This window comes from Bubalus kerabau, chromosome 3, assembly GCF_029407905.1.
Source record: "Bubalus kerabau isolate K-KA32 ecotype Philippines breed swamp buffalo chromosome 3, PCC_UOA_SB_1v2, whole genome shotgun sequence".
NCBI lineage: Eukaryota > Metazoa > Chordata > Mammalia > Artiodactyla > Bovidae > Bubalus > Bubalus kerabau.
This window is the reverse complement of record NC_073626.1, coordinates 176,000,716-176,014,088: the sequence shown is the minus strand read 5'-3', so window position 1 is coordinate 176,014,088 and position 13,373 is coordinate 176,000,716. Positions and strand designations below refer to the sequence as shown.

Genomic DNA, 13,373 nt, shown 5'->3' with positions numbered 1-13,373 from the left:
TAAGGATGGCTGGAGGAAAGGAGTGGAGTGTTGGCAGGTAGCAAGCCTGCCTTTTGGCTGTGTGACCTTGGGTAAGTCTGTTCTGAGCCTTATGGGGCTCATCTGGTTCTGTCCTCCCAGATTCCTGCAAGGAGCAGATGGCCAGCTCCTGTGAGTGTTCACGCCAATGCTGGGGCTCCAGGACCTTACTCCTCTAACCCCCACACCCCTACTCAGGGCAGGATGCCCTTCTTGACTCCCTGCCCAGTACCCCCTGGCAGGGGGTAACTCAGTCAACTCAATCACAGATGCCTGTAGTCTGGGCCCCTCCCCTCCCCCAGGGGCCAGCCAGCTGAGATGCCCCAAGTCTGGAGGAGGGTTGCAGGGAGGTCAGAGCAAGGGCAAAGGGATTTCCCAGTGCTTGCATTTTCCATCCAGGGGCATCTGTGAGGCTCAGGCCCAGGATGGGGGGTGGTCTGTCCAGGTGGTGTCTCTTTCATCCTCCCGCTGTTAAGAGTCCTCTGGCCCCCGGCCCAACCTTTGGAAGACAGGGGATTGCGCAATGGGGAGGTAAAAGGTGATGGCGGGCCTGGCGGGACAGAAGCCCCATTGTTTGGGGCCCAGGCCAGCCTGGGCAAAGGAAGGGTTTAAGCCTGGGGCAGGAAGGAGGGGGGCTCTGCAGGGGGTGCCAGCTGGCAGGGCTCTTGCCTTGGGACCCTGGAGGGGCGCAGGTGCCGAGCAGGATCACCCCCACCCCACCAGGGGGTGGATTTGATAGAAGGGGCTGTGTTGAGTGAGATGCCTGGGCTGATGGGGAGGGCAGACCCAAAGAGGGGTCTTAAGGCAGGGAGGCAGCTCCCCCCCCCCCACCACCACACCCACTCCATCCTCCCCGCAATCCCCGCGGGAAGGATGAGTCTCCCAAGGCATCTGCAGGGTCCTAAACTATCCTCCTCCAGATTCCAGTCATTCCTGGAAACCAAGACGGCTTGGGGCAGCTCCAAGGCTTGGGAGGAGGGGGGCGGTGCCCAGTGAAGAGGGGCGCGCAAGACTGTATTTATTACTGAGGGGTCGCAGGGGGGCTTAGTCATTTTTGCCGCCCACACTCTCCGCATCATTTGTCTTACTTAGGTCCCAAACTCGGAACTCCGCCGCCTCCTAATCTTCCTTTGTCGCAAGCCCCTCGGCCCCACCGCGAAGCCCACCGGGCAGTCCTTCCCAGGGTCAGCAGACCACTAAACGTTTCTGCCTCGGTTGGAGCTGGTGCCCTAAGGGAACGGCTTCCACCCGAGACCCGGCAAGGTGAGTCGCGTGCTCACGATCCCTTTCCCCAAGTCCCGGCTTCGGGGGTTAAGGCGGGGCGATTCCAGGTGCGAACCCGCTGGGGCCCCTCCCTTCCTCCGCCGGCCGGGGCGGCGCGCCCCGCGGGGCGGTACAAAAAGCGATCCCGCCCAGCCCAGCTTTCATCACTTGACTTTGAGTGTCCCGCGGCGGTCGCGGGGAGCGGGGAGGCGGAGGCGAGAGAGGCAGCGGGGCTCAGCCCACACCCCTCACCAGGTAGGGCCTCTCCCCTGCTCGGAGGGGGAGAGAGAGTTGTAGACAGAAGGAGCAGAGAGGAGGAGGGGCAGGCGGAGGGGCCGAGACAGGTGGCAGAGAGGGAAAGTAGAGGGGGGCAGAGGGGCACAGCGCGAGGGACACACGAGGGCACAAAGTCAGGGGCCCCCATCAAGGACCGAGGCTGGGCAGGGATCCAGGATTGAAGGAGACCTGGGGTTCGAGGCCTGGGTGTGGCCTTGGGGGGGCACCAAGAATGCCACCGTCCCCACCTCCCATTCTCTGAGGTCCCCTGGCAGGTCAGAGAGGGGCTCCACTTCTTGCCCAAGCTCCCTCCCCGTCCTGTAAACCAGGGCACATAGACTGTGGCTCCTCGCCCCTGTCCTGCCAGGGGACTCAGAAGTCAGGGTCCCTGTTGGATCCCCGCAGACTTGCAGCCCCAGGAAGCAGGGGCGAGCGGTTCCCGGGGGTGCCAGGGAAACTCTGCTGCCCACCACTTCTGACCCCTGACCTCTGCCCTCCCTGGGCCCAGGAGGCACCATGTGGCGCCGTCCACTGGGGCTGCTGCTGCTGCTGTTGCTGCTGCTGGCCGGCGAGTTGGGCGTGGGCGCCAGGCGGGGTCGTAGGCGCCGGGAGCTAGCACCCGCTCTGCACCAGCGTGGCATCCGGGACGCGGGGGGCCGGTACTGCCAGGAGCAGGACCTCTGCTGCCGCGGCCGCGCGGATGACTGCGCCCTGCCCTACCTGGGTGTGACCTGTTACTGTGACCTCTTCTGCAACCGCACCGTCTCCGACTGCTGCCCTGACTTCTGGGACTTCTGCCTTGGCGTGCCACCCCCCTTCCCCCCCATCCAAGGTGGGCACCAGACGGCCAGGGGTGGGTCACGTTGTCAAGCCCAAAACTCAGCAAGGCTCAGGAGCAAGGCTGATGCATTGACGTTTCCAGGGGCGGCTTTGGGGTAGCATCTGGAAAGAGACCCGGCCCCTCTCTCTTTACTTCTGTGAAGCACTCACTCTGGTCTAACTTGAATCTCTTCCTGTAAGATTGAAAAAGCGCCTCGGTCAGTGGGATTTTCATTTGCCCCAGGAGAAGGGCAGCCACCTGCCATTTCTCCCAGTCCTTCCTGTCTCCGTATTCTGGACTGAGAAGGTGCTGGCCCCACCTGCTGACTCACTCTCAGATGATAAAGCACACGAGCTTTGGTCAGCGTCATTTTAGCAGTTCCTCTGCTTTTGCTCAGGATTCCTTATCCCTGAGATGGCTGGTCACACCTGGGAAGTGGGTCAAGTCTGTTCCTACCTTCAGCCCTTACCACCATCCACCCATCCCAATCCAAGAGGAGAATCACTTGACTTCCTTCCTACAATTCCACAGGGCTGCAGGTGTGCCTGGGTTGTCATCCCAAAGTGCCGTGTTATCTCAAGGCAGTCATGTACCTTCTTTGGGCTTTGGCTTTCCCATATTCATCCCACTCCCCATCTCCAAACCCCAGCTCATTTAACTGGCATAGGATCTAAGGAATGTTGTGGCTGGCATCCAAGTGAAACAAGAGGGATTTGGGTTACAGTCAGTAAAGAACTTCCAAGTAGTGGGAAGTTGATATGTGATTCTCAGGAGATGTCTTACGTTATAGCTTGGCTTTGCTTTCAGTGAGGGCTGGTGTGTGTGTGTCTGGGAGGATTCAGGACACCAGACCTCTGAGGATCTGGCCATCTCAGCCCATCGTCCCTGGTCTTGGTTCCACTTCTCTTCCTGTCTTCCCTCCCACTAGGATGTATGCACAAGGATCGCATCTATCCAGTCTTGGGAACATACTGGGACAACTGTAACCGTTGGTGAGTATTTGGGACTTGGAGGGGGCTTGCCTGGTGGGCTTTGTGGCAACAGACTTGTTTCGCATCCTATCCCTGTCACTCATTTGCTGGTGGCAAGGCCTCAGTTTCCTCATCTGTAACATGGGAATTTTTACCCGGACCACATCAGCTTCTACACCAGCATTCCAACAGCAGTCCCCAGGAGTAGTCAACCCTGGATGCCCGGCTTCAGGTGCAGCTCCTCCTGCCTGGGGCCGGGCTACTTCCCCTCCCAGCCTTTCTCGCTGTCACTGGAGAGTCCAAGAAGGGGGCGCCAGGAAGGAAACCTCTGACTGCAGCATCCGCTGACCCTGACCGGATGAGGGTCAGGGATGGCTGAACTGGCAGCCAGCCAGAGTGTAGCAGGGCCTTCCCTGGAATGTGGCCCCTCTTCCCTCTCCCACCCCTCCCCACACTTCCCAGCAAAAGGATGAAGGGGTTGGGGTATGTACCCTAATCGAATGCCTGAGATGCGAGGGGAGAAGCCTTGAGTGCTTTAATGAAAATAAGGGGGACCCTAAGACTTAGAGCAGGAGGCCCTGCACCCACTCCACCGCCTGCTCTGGGACTGAGAGGGCCTCTGGGAGGAGGGAATGCGTGATGTATAAGTGATTTCCATTGCCTCACTGGTGTGAGGGGTGCCTGGGTCACAGTGAGAGTGAGGATTTCAGCATGTCTCAGGGTGAGAGTGTACGTGCACTCACGTGTGCACACTTTGACGGTATGTGACCTGTGTGTGTGTTCAAAAGATGGAGCACGCCTGCATGATTCTGCTGGTACTGATAGGATGGACATGAAGGGGTTAACACACTCTGTCCCTTCTCGGCCTGGCCACCCGGGGCCCCTCTGGAATGCTGGTACCTGCTGCCACCAGCCCTGCCTAGACCTGCTCGGACAGCCCTGGGGGCAAAGAGGGAGGCGGCAGGAGAGGACTGACCAAGCCACTTCCCTCCCAGTCCAGCTCTGGCTGTGTTCCCTGCACTTGACACCTGAGGGAGGGTGTGGGGCAGTATCTGGGGGCCTCCCAGACTCTGGGAGCCCTCCAGGGATGTTTTGAGAGCCAGAGGGGGAGGGGGAGGACAAGAGCCTTCCTGAACATGCCCACAGCTCCTGGGGCTGGAGAGCCGAGCCATACTGGGTCTTGTCCCCTTGAGGCTCCTTAAAAGGCAACATTGGAGGCGGGAGCCTCGGGCAGGCTCAGAAGGACAAAGTTCAGCATCTTGTCATAGCAGAGTTATGAGCTTGGAAAACCATTGTAGAATTCACAGGATTCAGCTGTTCAGTTGACACCTATTAGAGACCTACTATGTGCCCAGCGTGGTGCTGGTTCAAGGAGATGCAGCCAGTATGCGGCACACAGTCCTTGTCCCTGCACGGGAGCCTAGGTGACACAAATCATAAACCTGTCATTACAACCTGTTCCAGGTGTGATGGGGGGACAGAGGCCAACAGGGGATCCTAGTTCTGAGTGGGGTGGGGGTGAGGGAAGGTCACTCAGGAAGGGACGTTTATGCAGATACCAGGGAGATGAGAGCATGAGTGGCCCAGGCCCAGGAGGAGGGAACAAGGGGGGTGATGGCTGGTGGAAAGGCCAGGAGGTGGGACCAAGCTCATTGCAGCTGGAGCTGTGAAATGGGGAGAGACGCCTGGGGAGGTGCAGGCCACATCCCCTGGGTCTCATAAACTGTGCCTAGGATGTTGCATTTTGTTCTAAGTGTCGTGGGAAGCCACTTAGGGAGCACACACTGATGTGTGTTGCTCAAAGATCTCATTGGCTTTAAGAGCGAGATGTGTGTACTGGGGGAAGGGAATTATAAAGTGTTAGAGAGCCTGGTAAGGAAGCCACTGCCGTGGTCCAGGGACCAGAGTAGGGTGATGGTGGTGGAGGGTTAAGAAGCAAGTGGATTCCGAGTCTTTCATGATGCTGGGTCTGCTAATAGGGGAGGCATGTGGCAGAAAGTAATCTTCAACATGATGTGGGTGGTGGGGACAGGGGTGAGTAACGGTGGAGACATCATGGACCACACGGAGTTCTGGCTTGAACAGCACAGTAGATAAGGTGTTGTTGTCTGAGTTGAGGATGTTGTTAGGGGGAGGAACAGGTTTGGGGGAGATAGTTTAGCCATTTTGAGACGCCATTCACATACCCAGAGGAGATGTCCGGAGGCCAGTTGGATCTGAGTCTGAAACTCAAGGGGGCGGGGAGTCGGGGTTCCTGCACTGAGAACAATAATAGAAGATGACAATTTCTGAGCACATAACATGGGCCAGGCCTTGGGCTTTGCAAGCTTGCCTTTTAATCCCTGGAAGTTGGCACTATTATTATCCTCATTTTACAGATGACATTGAGGGAGAGTTTTAAAAAACTTACCTAAGGTCACACGGGCTTCCCTGGTGACTCAGTGGTAAAGAATCTGCCTGCCAATGCAGGAGATGCAGGTTCAATCCCTGGGTCAGGAAGATCCCCTACAGAAGGAAATGGCAACCCACTCCAGTATTCTTACCTGGAAATCCCATGAACAGAGGAGCCTGATGAACTACAGTCTGCTGCTGCGTAGCTGCTTCAGTCATCTCTGACTCTGTGCGACCCTATAGACTGTAGCCCACCAGGTTCCTCTGTCCATGGGATTCTCCAGACAAGGGTCCTGGAGCAGGTTGCCATGTCCTCCCCCAGGGGATCTTCCCAACCCAGGGATTGAACCCAGGTCTCCCACATTGCAGGGGGATATTTTTTTTACCACTGAGCCATCAGGGAAGCTCCGGGCTAGTGTATGGGATCACAAAAGAGTCAGATACGATGCAGCAACTAAACAGATAACAGAAAGGTCACTAGTCAGCTAAAATCGAACCCTCGATTCAATTCGGAATCCGTGGTCTTAATCATTTCACTATATTGCCCCGTTCATTCATTCATTCATTCAACAAATATTTATTAGGTCCCTACTACGTGTTAGATTTTGTTTGGGGGCACTGATGATATCAAACAATACCTGCCCTTGAAGATATTCGATCCTATGAGGAAATAGGTATAAACAGTATAAATAACTGAAGCTATAATACATCAGATGTGATGACAGGCTGAGGAGAAAATAAAGCAGGAAAGCAGGGTGGGAAGGGTGGTGGATGCTGAGACAGGGTGTTCAGGGCAAGCCACCCTGACAAGGTGACATTTGAATAAGGACTTGGGAGAAGTGAGAGGGGGCCATGAGGATGCTTCCTCCCAGGAAGAAGAGCTCAAAGGCCCAGAGGCAGGAGCATGACTTGTGTTAACCATCAGGGGACCAGCCTGGCTGGGGCCTTAGGAACCAGGTCTTGGAGGAGGGGGCCAGAGAGAAGATAGATCGTGTGGGGGCCTTGTTGGCATGGAAGGACTTTGGCTCTTATCCTGTCATGTGAAGCCAATGGCGAGTTTTGGGCAGGGTAATAGCATGATATGATTTGGGTTTAACAGGATCACTGTGTTAAAAATATACCGAAGGGGTGGGGCCCAGGGCCTGAACAGCGGAGAACAGTTAGGAGGCTGCAGCCTAATCCAGGTGAAAGGTGATTGGACTATTGTGGCTGCAGGAGAGAATGAGACGCGGTTTGGATTCTGGATGTGTTTTTAAGGTAAAGTCAACAGATCTGCCAATGAATCAGGTCAGCACGTGAGAGAAAGAGTCAAGGGTGCCTCCCAGGCTTTTGGCCTGCGCTCCAGGAAGGATGGAGTGGCTGTTTTCGAGGACTGTGGCAGGTGCAGTCCTGGGAGTAGGGGAGAGCAGTTCAGTTTGAGATGTGAGGAGTGTAACCTGTTAGACACCCCGGAGGTGAGGCTGTGTAGCAGTTGAGATCCTGGAATCTGGAGTTCAGAGAGAGATCTGAGAAGCAGATGTAAACTTGAGAATCATGAACTTGAAACTGACGTTTAAAGCCACCAGGCTGCATGGGATCACCTGGGGGGTCCTTTCGCAGCTGCTGATGTGGAATTTCAGGTCCACATGTTGACCTCCAAGGCCTCCTCCCTTCCAAGGATACCCAGCCTTACCTCACTTCTTCCTTCCTTCCCGTTTTTCCAGTACCTGCCATGAGAAAGAGCGGTGGGAGTGTGACCAGGAACCATGCCTAGTGGACGAAGGCATGATCAAGGCCATCAACCAAGGCGACTATGGGTGAGAGGCCCGCAGCATGACCCCAGTGGGCACACGTGCACGCACATACAGATGCACTTTCTGCCCGAGAGGCGCGTCCTGCCAGGGGCACCCACACTCAGATCTTATTCACGGGTACACTCAGCCAGTAGGCGTCTCTCCCACTCACATGCACATTCTTCCAGGGCCCCCAGCTTTGGCAGGCCTGTGACCTCCACCCCCTTTCTTTCAGCTGGCGGGCTGGGAACCACAGTGCCTTCTGGGGCATGACCCTGGATGAGGGCATTCGCTACCGCCTAGGCACTGTCCGCCCATCTTCCTCTGTCACCAATATGAATGAGATTCACGTAAGTCCACCCCTGCCTACAATCCTGCCATCTCCCTTTGGCCTATGACCCCAGGGACCCTGGCATCTTGTGCCCTATTTCTCCAAGGGCCCAGGCCCACTGATAGGCTGTGTGTTGTGGCCAAGTGACTCGCCTTCTCTGGGCCTTAAGTTTCTGCCTATAACTTGATAAACTGCGCTATAAGAACTGGTGCTCAGATTCAGAGTTTTGTGGTCCCGGCATCTCACCCTCCCTGGCTTCTTGAGTCTCCGCAGCTTGGGAAAAAATGTCATTGGTCCCAGTATGGCGGGGTCAGGGCCCCAAAGGGCCAGGAGGTCACCTTGGTATTTTGGGAAGGAAGGGACAGGCACTCCCCCAGTTTTGGCCAGAGAGCAGCAATTCTCGGAAACAAATGCCATCTCAGCAGAACTTCAAGGGAGTTGGGGGTTTCTCCCTTCCCACCAGTGGGACCCTCTAGAGGGAGAAATAGGAACCAGACCCAGGACAGTTCCAAGGGTGAGGAAGGGGCGCTTCAGCAGGACAGGGCTGGGCCACATGCCGAAGGCTCTGTCTGTCAATGGTGGGCAAGGAGGGGCTGGTGTCTGGCTGGAGTGGCCGGCCCTGCAGAGGGAGTTCAGCTCAAGGCTGGGGTGACCAGACCCTGCCCCTGCCCTTACTCCCTGGGGCCTCTGGCTATTTTCTGCCTCCTGCTGTTTGCTTTGGCAGCCTGCCCAGTCACGGGACCTTACTGCTTCTTCCCTCCCCTGCCCTTTGGGGCCTGAATCCCAAGGTTCTGGTGGAAAGAAGGATGTAAGTGGATCAGAAGGTGCAGAGCAGGAAAGAAGCTGGAATGGAAAGTGGCCCAGTCACTTACCTGTTCCTGGCTTCAACTGCCTCACCTGTAAACAGGACTAGACACTCCCCAGCTGACGCTAGGGAGGCACTAAATGGTGCCTGCCTCTCCCTCTGGGTCAAGGTGGAGGTTGCTGGAATCTCTCAAATCAAATCTCTCAAATCTTGGAGGGCTCAAGATCAAATTGCCGAAGGTTCTGGACTCTTGGGAGACCTCCCATGCCTAGGGTCCTGGAGGGTCAGGCTGGGGCAGAGGCAGGAGACAGACAAGAGTGGCCTTTGCCTTGCAGACAGTGCTGGGTCCAGGGGAGGTGCTGCCCAGAACCTTCGAGGCCTCTGAGAAGTGGCCCAACCTGATCCACGACCCTCTAGACCAGGGCAACTGTGCAGGCTCCTGGGCCTTCTCCACGGCAGGTAGGTTCAAGGGCAGGGACTGGCCAGGTGGGAAAGGGGGGCCCAGGCCTGACCCCCTGACAGCCCTCTACCTCCCTTTGCAGCTGTGGCATCCGATCGAGTCTCAATCCATTCTCTGGGGCACATGTCACCTGTCCTGTCGCCCCAGAACCTGCTGTCCTGTGATACGCACAACCAGCAGGGTTGCCGTGGTGGGCGACTGGATGGTGCCTGGTGGTTCCTGCGCCGTCGAGGGTGAGCAGCAGGGGGCACGGACAGGGAAGAGGGCATAAGCAGGGGTCTCAGGAAGCAAAAGCCTGCAGGAAGGGCCTGGGCCAGGCTGCCCCATGCTCACTCTGTCCCTGCTCCCTCCTGCTGCCCCTGCAGGGTTGTGTCTGACCACTGCTACCCGTTCTCCGGCCATGGGCAGGACGAGGCTGTCCCCGCACCCCCCTGCATGATGCACAGTCGGGCCATGGGTCGGGGCAAACGCCAGGCCACTGCGCGCTGCCCCAATAGCTATGTCCATGCCAATGACATCTACCAGGTCACTCCTGCCTACCGCCTCGGCTCCAATGTAAGTCGCACTTGAGTGAGGGGCAAAGGCAGGAGAGAGCTGGAAGCCTGAACAAAGGCTGGAGCCTCATGCCTGATGCATCCTCTCCTCCCCACCCTCTCACCCTCCAGGAGAAGGAGATCATGAAGGAGCTGATGGAGAATGGCCCTGTCCAAGGTAAATGCCCCACATCCTGCCCTGTGATACCAGAAGCTTGTGCCTGCTTGAGACTGGGCACCGCGGCATAGGTGGTCCCTACAGCCCTGAGCAGCGAGTCCACTGGGGCCAGGAGTGGGGGACTATGTCCCCTCCTCAGGGGTGGCACCTGGAGGGGGCACTTAGAGCCTTGGTACCAGAGGCTCTGGGACCTAGGCATGTATCTCCAGGCTTGGGCATCAGTGCCTGTGCTGATGGGCTGAGCTACCTCCCCTGACCTCTGCCCACAGCCCTCATGGAGGTGCATGAGGACTTCTTCCTATATCAGAGCGGTATCTACAGCCACACACCAGTGAGCCTCGGGAGGCCAGAGCGATACCGCCGGCATGGAACCCATTCGGTTAAGATCACAGGGTAAGGGGCTTGGTGGGGAGGGGGGCTGGGGGCAGCTGGGGGCTCTAAACCTCCCTTGAATCCTTGCCACCTCTCTGCAAAGCTCCATTTCAAAGAGGAGGAAACTGAGACTCAGAAAGAGGAGGTACTTGCCTCAGGGCACACCAAGAGTTAGGGGCCTTTCAAAGTGTTCTAGAACAGTTCCTTACACAACAGGAGAAATCACTCCAAATCAAATACAGACAAGGATTCAAGGGTTGCTCCAGCTCTCCACAGCTCAGCGCCTGTCCCAGCTTTGCCTGACTCACTGACTCATACCTCCAGCCCTCAGTTCCCCCACTGATGTAACAAGAGATGCTAGAGTCATTGATTTCAATAGTTCAACCCATAGGATGTACTTTGTACCCACTTCCACCCCCCCAACCAGCCAGGTAAGGATGGAGAGCAGGCAGATGTGTGCCCTTCTCCCCGCTGTGGGTCTCTGGAAGGTGTAGGCGTTTCTGCTCCCCCTTGCAGACATCCCTTTGTGCCTCATGGGGGACTTGGAGATGTGGGGACTGGGGGAGGTGCAGAGAGGGACAGCGGTGTGCCGTCCTAAGTCGCTTCAGTCTTTTCCGACTCTTTGTGACGCTATGGACGGTCGCCCACTAGGTTCCTCTGTCCCTGAGATTCCCCAGGCAAGACTACTGGAGTGGGTAGCCATCCCCTTCTCCTGGGGGTCTTCCCCACCCAGGGATTCTTTACCACTCGCGCCACCTGGGAAGCCTGGTGGGGCTTGGGCAAAGAGGGACAGAGAACTGCCCAAGTCCTGAGGGGGCACCAAGTCACCAAAGGCAACAGGGGCCTGGCTAGGGAAGGACGCAGAGGGGCGGGAGCCCCTGAAAGTAGGTGAATCAGCGCCCTTGTGGCTCTGGCTCTGCCCGGCAGGTGGGGCGAGGAGACGCTGCCTGACGGGAAGACCATCAAGTACTGGGTGAGTCCTGGCACTGCGCGCCCTGCGGCTGCTATCACCTTCCCCTGGCCCTCCTGCCCTTCTCCCCCACCGCGATTCCCCTCCTCACAGCCCCCTCTGCGTTCCCAGACGGCAGCCAACTCGTGGGGCCCGGCCTGGGGCGAGAGGGGCCACTTTCGCATCGTGCGCGGCGCCAACGAGTGCGACATCGAGAGCTTCGTGCTGGGCGTCTGGGGCCGCGTGGGAATGGAGGACATGGGACACCACTGAAGCCGCGGGCACCACACCGGGAAGAGCCCCCCTCGTGGGGCGGCAGCCCCCAGCCCCGCCCGCCCGTCCGCCCGACGGGACTCCAGGCGCCAGAGGTCTAATCCCTGCGCGGTTCCGCTGACGCAGCGCCGGGCCTGGGAGCCGCGGGCTGGCCGGAGCCCCCAGACCTCCCAGCGGGGCGGGCAGGGGCTGGCCGGGGCTGGCCGGGGAGGACGGAGACCCCCACGCAAGATCAATGAAGCCAGGACAGCGGCCCCCTCCCACCCCCCGCCCCAGTCTCCAGCCCATGACCTCACCCCACCCTTGTACTTTTATTCTTCAATGATATTTATTTTTCTTTTCACTGTTTTAAAATAAAAGATACAAAGTATTGACAACTATGGTATCTTGAAACTTCTGGGCATGGAAATCCAGGCCAGAGTTGGAGTGGCATATGGGGGGACAGCAGAAAGGACTGCCTGAGGCTTCGCTGGTTGGCAGGGGTGGGGGTCAGGGGACCAGCAATCTTAGCCCCCATTCAGCCTGAATTGTCAGTGACCTTGGACACTGATCCACTGGGGGTGGGACATGGATGGCGTGGCCTTTGGCCCCCAGAGAGATGTGGGCCCGTGGGAATCACCTCTCAGACGCTGAGTCAGCGCTGCCTGGGGTGGGGGGCAGTCCAACCCACCAATCAGCAGAGCTGGCGCCAGTGCCCAGCAGGCAAGGGGGGCATAGCCCCATAGAAGCTGGAGCCTCTGTCTCTGCAGATCAGCTTCTCCAAGCCACCCAGGCGAAGGGACAGCCCCCCGCACCCCTACCCCTAGGCCAGGTTGGGCCTACCTCTGTAAGCCCTCTCTCTAGCCCATGTCCCCAGGCTCTCAGTGCCAGCGGAATTAAGTCCAGGCCTCACTCGCATTCAAGGCCATCAGGACCCACCCCACCAGCTTCCTCACCAGCTTCTTCACCCAGTGCCCAGGTGGCTCCAGAGTCCGCCCTGCTCCCTAATGTCCAGCACACATGCAGACCACTGGGCATTTGCACATGCTGTTTTCTCTCAGTGCAGATGCCCTTCCATTCCACCTTCCCCTGTCGCACTGCTGTTCCCAGCCCAGCTCCAAGGTTTCTTCACTCAGACAGTACTAGGGGAGAGTAATGGATGTCCCAGCTGCTGTGCAAGGGAGCCATGGTTCCCCAAACCACCCCAACCCCCTTAGCATAGCTTAGACACCCCCTCCCTGAACTCAACTGCATCCTGCCCTTTCACTGGTATTTCACTATCTTCCTTATGCTGGAAGTTCCTTGAGAAACAGAGACTGGGTCTGGTTCACTAATGAGTCCTGGTACCCATACCTGTACCCTGGATAAAGTGGCGTTGCAGTTTGTGGGATGGTTGAATAACACGACCCATTCTTTCCTTTCCATTCCCTTCCCAAGCCCCTAGGCACAGAAGTCAGTATGGAACCCTGCCTTTCCAGAAGCTCAGGGAGGCTGTGCCTGGGGATGGTCCTCCCCTGGCAGCCGTCTTCCTTGCCCCTCAGCTAGTCACTGGAGGAGGCAGTAGGGAGGTGTATCCCCTGGAGGGCAGCCCCTCAGGGCCAGCCACGTCCCCCAGGCCGCCTGGGCATCACCTGAAAGGAATGTGGGGCGACCGATAAGCGGCTGCCTTTGTTTCATTTCCTGTTTGCTAGGACATCCCGAGCCCGGCTCCCCTGGCCGGCCTGCTTGTCCCCAAGGAGCCAAGGACAGCCAGAACCCTGGGGACAACGACGGGAAGGGAGTCCTGAGCAGGGCTGCCCGATTACTACCCCCTCTGCGGCCGCCAGACACGCCTCACAACTCCCACCCCACTGGAAAAACCCCGGTCCAGGGGCGCGGCTGGAATTTTTCTACAAGGACCTTTGGCGGAAGCGGTGGGGCTGGGAAAGGGAGGGGAGCAGGGGCGTGGCTGAGTCTCCAGGCTCTAGCTCTGTCTGCCGGGC

At 57.9% G+C, this 13,373-nt stretch overlaps 1 protein-coding gene across 1 annotated transcript; it reads left to right on the top strand.

The window, feature by feature from the left end:
* The first annotated feature begins 1,454 nt into the window (after positions 1-1,454).
* Positions 1,455-11,783, top strand: TINAGL1 (tubulointerstitial nephritis antigen like 1). The gene is made up of 12 exons (XM_055573858.1): positions 1,455-1,536; positions 2,066-2,389; positions 3,306-3,369; positions 7,443-7,535; positions 7,747-7,861; positions 8,983-9,106; positions 9,190-9,340; positions 9,473-9,662; positions 9,773-9,818; positions 10,088-10,211; positions 11,118-11,163; positions 11,272-11,783. The coding sequence occupies exons 2-12, from the start codon at positions 2,074-2,076 to the stop codon at positions 11,410-11,412; spliced, it is 1,410 nt and encodes a 469-aa protein (XP_055429833.1). The 5' UTR covers positions 1,455-1,536; positions 2,066-2,073; the 3' UTR covers positions 11,413-11,783.
* The last annotated feature ends 1,590 nt before the right edge of the window (positions 11,784-13,373 follow it).